This window comes from Cryptotermes secundus, unplaced genomic scaffold (genome assembly GCF_002891405.2).
Source record: "Cryptotermes secundus unplaced genomic scaffold, Csec_1.0 scaffold1105, whole genome shotgun sequence".
Taxonomy (NCBI): domain Eukaryota; kingdom Metazoa; phylum Arthropoda; class Insecta; order Blattodea; family Kalotermitidae; genus Cryptotermes; species Cryptotermes secundus.
In genome coordinates this window covers 119,752-126,680 of record NW_019718631.1, presented here as the reverse complement: position 1 = coordinate 126,680, position 6,929 = coordinate 119,752, and the positions used below count along the sequence as shown (strand labels likewise).

General features: G+C 44.7%; 1 protein-coding gene across 2 annotated transcripts in view; it reads left to right on the top strand.

The window, feature by feature from the left end:
• The window catches only part of LOC111862849 (COBW domain-containing protein 1), a 107,555-nt gene that overhangs the window by 19,748 nt on the left and 80,878 nt on the right, over positions 1-6,929 (top strand). For both annotated transcript variants that reach the window (XM_023848599.2, XM_023848587.2), the window contains exon 6: positions 1,269-1,339. In XM_023848599.2, the coding sequence (XP_023704367.1) occupies positions 1,269-1,339 (71 nt within the window). The remainder of the gene's footprint in view (positions 1-1,268; positions 1,340-6,929) is intronic.

Here is a 6,929-nt window from a genome sequence, read left to right as displayed (position 1 = left end):
TGGTCGCCAAGACGAACTCGTTGGCGGTAAACCGCCAGTCGTAAAGTAACTCTGACCCTTGACTTTACCCAGTCAGTTAAGAACCGGCAGTCGAGTTCTGGAGTGCTCAGTCCAGTGAGGCTCTGTACGGGAGGGTGTGAAGAAAAGGTCAGTTGCAAGAGTACGGCTGTGAAAAGAAGACTTTATGTGTAATATTTGGACTGTGTAATTCAGTGAGACTCTTTAAGTTCTTGTGTTAAAATCATTTGCCAAGAAACGGCTAGTGGAGTCTGTAATAGACTGAGGACACTGGCCTGTGTGTGTCAGTCATCTGTAAAGTGGAATTACAAGTCTTGTATTGACGTGGTCAATAAATCCGATATCCAAACCAAACTCCGTCTATAGTCACACACATAAATCGTGACAATATTTTAAAGATTGCTTAATTTCAAGAAAACTTAAATGCGTCCCGTTCACAAAGGCCAGACGTTAATGATATTTGTGGAAATGATCATTACGTGTTCTGAAAACCAATAGACACCGTAGGTAAAGTTTGTAGACGAATTGTAGTCATTTAACCTTAAATCATGTGGCACGCTGTCCCAGAAATGGTTGATATACGGTTCTGAAAAGTGTGTAACGTGTGTGCATCTTAGAAAACTACATAGCTTTGTTATAACCGTAATTTCGTAAAGCGACAACATGGTTTCCACATGAAATGCATAATAAAGTCTACACAAGCTTTACTCTGATGTCGCTAACAGATGAACCAGCAGTGAAGCATGCCACTTTTGGTTTTGAAGTAATTTTTTTTTAATGTTAGTGAGGTGGGACTAAGTCCCTTGTACTGCGGCCACTTCTGGCCTATTGTGCCAGCCCCAGATGATAGGTGAGGGTGATTGTGGAGCAATTGGTGGAATGAAGATTGGCAGTGGAAACCGAAGTACTCGGAGAAAACCTGCCCCAGCGCCATTTTGTCCACCACAAATCCAATTTTACCAGACCCGGGATCGAACCCGGGCCGCAGCTGTGGGAAGCCAGCGACTAACCGCTTGAGGTATGGCGCGGCCTGGTTTTGAGGTAAATCATAAACTGTCACGAAGCATGCTATGAAATAAACCGAGTACCCGGGTTCGAGCTGTTCTGATCACCGTGATGCTTAATGTCGACTTTCGCGTTCTTTCTGTAGGTATCTGTATACTAACCCATAACCTGCGGCACTTCTGGTGTACTTCCTTGCAGCCGCAGTGAAGATTGACTAACACACTTTTATTGTTGCTTCATTCCAGCAACTCGGAGTGAAACCCCAGCTCGAAACTTCTGATGAATGTGGCAAAGATTCTTTGAATGAAGCTGTCAGGTGAGTAATACGATCCCGTGACTTGGATATGCTGATTTGACTATTAATTTTTCGCGAGTTTTGACGTATCCACAGTGGTGACATCTGGGATGTATTACCGTACAGTCTTGCAGATCGTTGCGTGAGGATTGTACTGCCTCCATGTTCAGGGCGGAAGAGAGAGCCTAGAGTGGGAAGAACTGATCCTGATATGGGGAAGGGGGGCCGGAAGTGGGGCTGGGTCAGTATGTGACGGTAGCATTAAGAAGTGACAGATATACCGAGGGCGGGAATAAGGGGAGTTCGAAATGCGTACGAGGAAAAGGACATGGATAAGAGGATGAGCAAAAAAAGAAGTCCGTGGCCTGTAGTCCACAAGCGAACTATACCGACCGAGCGACCGCCGCTTGTCCGCGAAATTAGTGCTAACATTTTGCGGATAGAGGGTGTCGCGTCGTCAGCGCAACGGATCCCCACGGCCGTTAATCTCGAGGATGAACACGAGTAGAAATTCCAAGGGTAAACAAGTAAGAAAATAACAAAAGAGTAAAGAAAGCAGATGGGAACGGACTGAAGAAGCGTTACGAGGTAAAATCAACTGTCAATCTTCACGGCACTAGATTTCGGGAAGTGGTCAGCTTCATGCTTCCGGTTCTTTACCCCGAGGTACCCACTGGATAGGAGGCTGGATGGGCCTCAGAGCCAGTCTTGATGCTGTGGAGTAGGGAAAATGTTACTTCTGCCGCGAAGCGCACTCCGGCCTTCCAACTCGCAGCCCGTCGCTGTACCGACCGAACTCTCCCGGCTTCTGGCAGGGCTTTAATGGCATACGAAAGTAGCTCTCAAGTTACGACTATGGTGCAACTTTTTGTGACGACACTATCACGTATAAGGGGAACGTAAGTTCCCCTCTGGACGAGGGATTACTGCGTATCTGTTTCATTTATTTAACTTGTAAAATTATTGTAATTCTCATTAAACTCTACATGTGTGCCCATACATACCGGAGTCTCTTTCCTTGGTAGTAAATCGGCCGGGGCGTGAAGCTGACCACTCACCTCTATCTAATGCTGAGGTCAATAATGTTGGAGCTATACTTCCACTCCCCTATACGTCATCATGGCGTAAACACAGAGGCAACTTGACATTTTTTCTCAATTCTCTCGGTATAGTATGCCTACTGTAAAATAGGCACCGACGCGCACTTCCAAATACTTACTTACTTACTTATTTACTTACTTACCATTCACATCACAAAACATTCGACGCAGTTGATACAGCGGCGTAGAACCGCCGCAGACTACCCCGCCATCTGTTGGAGAGGAATCGAACCTAAGCCTTCTGTACGTATATGAAGTGAACTGATCTAGGCGTCTTTTCCCCCACCTTTGTCTCCTTTGTTATGTCGCTTTGAATCCGATTTCACATTTCCCACCCACGCTTCATATTTTTCATACCTCTTTACGTCTAAAACTTACATTTTTTATACTTGGTATCTTCGTTTCTTATATAAAGTTCTTTCTCTTCTCTGGTTGTTTTATGAGACTTGTGCGCACTCCAGAGATTACTTACTATTGTTCCCCTGTATCCGTCGTCTTTCGTCATTTCTAATCGCCACTCACTCGACGCATCCGATACAATTATTACTTACATAAGGGTGAAAAGCGCTGACGTCAAATTCTTGCAGACTTCATTTGTTCTCTCTTGGCTTCTACAGTATTTTGAGTGCACTCAGCCAAAGCCGTGAAGGCTAGATGCTGACTTTGACACTTGTCAGCTCCATTTTGGGATTTTGCACACTATTCAAGCAAGTGTCCTCTAGTACAGATAATGACGCATGTGTGACTGCAGACTAGATCTCAGTAACTTTTCTGTAGGTTTTGCCACGGTCTTCGAAAATTAATAGTCAGAGTGCAAATAAAAATGGAAAGGAATTGTAGTCAGTGGTTGTAAAGTACGTGGAAGTTTCCGTAGAAGTTTCCCGAACAAAGTGTAACTAGTTTCTTTAAATTGCAAGAACATGAATTAGCAGTGAACTGTAAGGTTTATTTTGGACTCTATCCGTCGTCTGGTATATACATAAGACAACAAACTACAACGTTTCGGAGACTGGATCTGTCTCCGTCCTCATGTGGATGGGACAAGGTAGACCTACTCAGTTGGGCCCGTTAGAAAGAGCTAGTCTCAATCACTGGACAGACTAGCTCCACTAAACCTCGTGAGGATAATTGAGGAACTAGTCGAATGGAAAAGTAGCGGCTCCGGTTTAGCAAACCGAGATTAACGGCCGGGGGAGTTCGTTGCGCTGACCACGCGACATCCTCTATCCGCTAAAGTTGGCACTAACTTCGCCAACAAGCGGCGGTCTCTCGGTCGGCATAGTTCGCTTGCGGACTAAAACCACGGAGTTTGTTTGTTTGTTTTTTTTATCTTTAGCAAATGTGTTAATATTCCTAGTATGGACAGCTAACCTTATCCCACTGCTGCCTCTGTGTTATGCACATGGCCTCTTGATATAAAGTTTATGTTGTACGAAATGTTAGGTTATGGAAGTTTTTATATGTGGGAACATACTACATGATGAGAGGTTGGACGTACCCTGTGGCACTGTCTGCTGCTTGCTGGCTTGTGATGAGAGATGTTGTCAACATGGCGGTGTATCGTTATGAGCCGCGGTTGTTTCGTGCCTTCCAGCCAGAATAAATACACAGACACACTGTGCAGTAACATCTCTTCTACTGCCATGCTCCAACGCGCCTAATTGCGTTTCCACGTTATTGCAGCTTCAGGGGCCACGTTTTGTCAGTGTACAGTCATTGTCTGTGCTGTCAGTAGCCCAGGATGCCTCTTTGAAATTTTAGTTTCGCCGCATTCAGTCGGATGTGTTGAAAGTGCCCCAGAACCCTTGTTTTAACAGTTCAGCTCGCTGACGCGCTGTTTGGTTTCTACTACTAAAATACTCGCTCAAAATGAATTCCTGTATTTCAAAATATTACCAAAATTCGCGTCGAAAATTCAACTGCAAAATTTTATAGTTGCTTTTCTAGCTGCATATTCCGTAATAAACCTCCCATTGACTCACTATTACACATCGTAGCCCTTGAAGGACACTTTAAAATCACGATTTTACTAAGTATTCACGCTATGAAATCTGAAAAGAAGTTTGATTTAATAATAATAGTAATAATAATAATAATGACCGCCTTTGTGGTCTAGTGGTCTGAGTTCCTGGCTACAGATCCAGAGGTCCGGGTTCGATTCCCGGCGCTACCAGATTTTCTGAGAAGCAGAGGGTCTGGAACGGGGTCCACTCAGCCTCGAGAGGATAACTGAGGAGCTATTTCAAGGAAATAGCGGCTCCGGTCTAGAAAACAGAAATTAACGGCCGTGAGGATTCGTTGCGCTGACCACGTGACACCCTCTATCCGCAAAATTGACACTAACTTCGTCCACAATCGGCGATCGCTCGGTCGGTATAGTTCGCTTGCGGACTACAGGCCACGGAGATCAGTAGCTCAGGATGTGTGGTGTCGAGTGTTAGGATGAGAGGATGATGAAGTAGAAGGAACGTTGAAGGAAGTGATCGTGGTCTCCTTTGAGATACTCTTCCTACATTTGCCTGGATGTATTGAGGAAAATCACGAAAAACCTCAGTGAGGAAAGACGTTCTGGCTGAGAGTCGAATTAACTCCCCACTCCAAATAGAAATAAGCCAGTAGCGTTACCGCTTAAACCAACAGACAATATTAACATATGGGGAGACGAGGAATGCTTATAGGATGTTGATGGTGAAGCCAGAAGGAAAGAGACCACTGGGAAGACCAAGGCGTAGGTGGGTGGACAATATTAAAATGGATCTTAAAGAGATAGGATGGAATAGTATTGATTGGATTGACCTGGCTCAGGATAGGGACCAGTGGAGGGCTCTTGTGAACACGGTAGTGAACCTTCGGGTTCCATAAAATTCTGGGAAATTCTTGAGTAGCTGCAGAATTGGCGGCTCCTCCAGATGGGCTAAGCTCCATGAGTGAGTAAGTAAATAAGTAATGTAAATTGTAATATCCGTTAGTGCTTTCGTGTAATGTTACAGTTCACATTTGATTTAGAAGGACGGTAAGAGTGACTGCAAGAGTATATTAAACTCTTTGTTCATCACGTTCGAGGGAATGCCAGTTCAAGTCGGAAGTTTATGAGCAATTGTTTCATTCCTTCCGAACTCCGAACTAGAAACCCGGTAACTTGTTCGAGTGCGGGTAGAATTTATAAATTATTGTATACCACACTTCAGTATTTATTTTTATAAGTTAAAATATGAGCATTAAACTTTTAAATATTTTAATGGATGTTCTTGGATGTTGCGCCGTGTAGATCTTNTCTTTTTCTTTGCCGGGAATCGAGCTCTGATTTCTCTCATCCAGTCCGTAGCCTAATCACTGTACAAATCGAGCAATTTACGTAAATTTCTACAAGTTGGGAGATTATTTCACATTGGGATCACCTAAAGGTAAAAAGGGTAAAGCTATGGAGGCCCATACGGTTGTGAGACGTCGAGGCCCCAACATTTTCTAGACAGTCGTCTCACAGATGGCGATATGGTTGTCAGCATTACGCGCCGGCCGCCTTTTACCCCCTAGGAAAATTCCTGGTACTCATTTCTGTTAGAGGCTGAGTGAACCCCAGGTCCATCATGCTGCTGGAAGGATTAAGTCAGTTAAGAAAAACCCACCTAATTGCGTCTCGAACCCGCGACCTTCCGACTTGTAGCATAGTGCCTCAACCAACTACGCAACCGCGTGCCCCCAGCATCAATTATATGGGGCCTACTAACGTCTTTGTAATGGTTGGCCATTTACAGGATACGATTTTTCCCCTACATATCGAATTTTAGATAAAGGCTTTATACAGCCAAAAAATTTGCGTACCACTACAGTATCCCTAAAAGGCTTAAAAAGCAACTCAAAATGTTTTTTAGACAACTGCGTCGCGTGTTTTTGTGATGTCTGCTTTGGAGCAAATCCGTTTAACGACTTGATGACGATAACGGTGTGTGGTGTGGGTTCCTAGGCCGAGCAAATGATATGGTAACCGGGTTTCCGGCAGTAAACGTAATCTCGTTATCCGGTAAATCACAGTCTGGGACTGTAGGTAATACAATCAAGTGCACGGTCCGATAGCACATACAGGCAGATCTTAATCCAATCAAGTTTTCCATACATAGCAGCTAGATTGAACCAGGGCGTGCACAGTGCACTGTAGGTATTAGAGAATGCTCCATAACAGAAAGATATGGCTTACAGCCACTGGGTCGTTGATCGCTCCGGCAACTTGTCACAGCGGTAGCAGTTCATGTTTCGAATATTGGTCATGGAGTCGGCGTTACTGGCCGGTGTTCTCGCAGACTATGAGGACAATTGTCCCCGGGATGCGACGCCCTGTTGTCTGGTAGTTGCGTACCGACGTTTCAGAGGAACGTGCCAACTCAACCTTTCAACCCGGGGGGCAGAGGCAACATGTTTTTAGAAACATCGGTAAACATCTACCAGACTACACGGCGTCACGTCCCGTAATAGTAGTGTTCTAGATGCGTACCGACGTTTCAGAGGAACGTGCC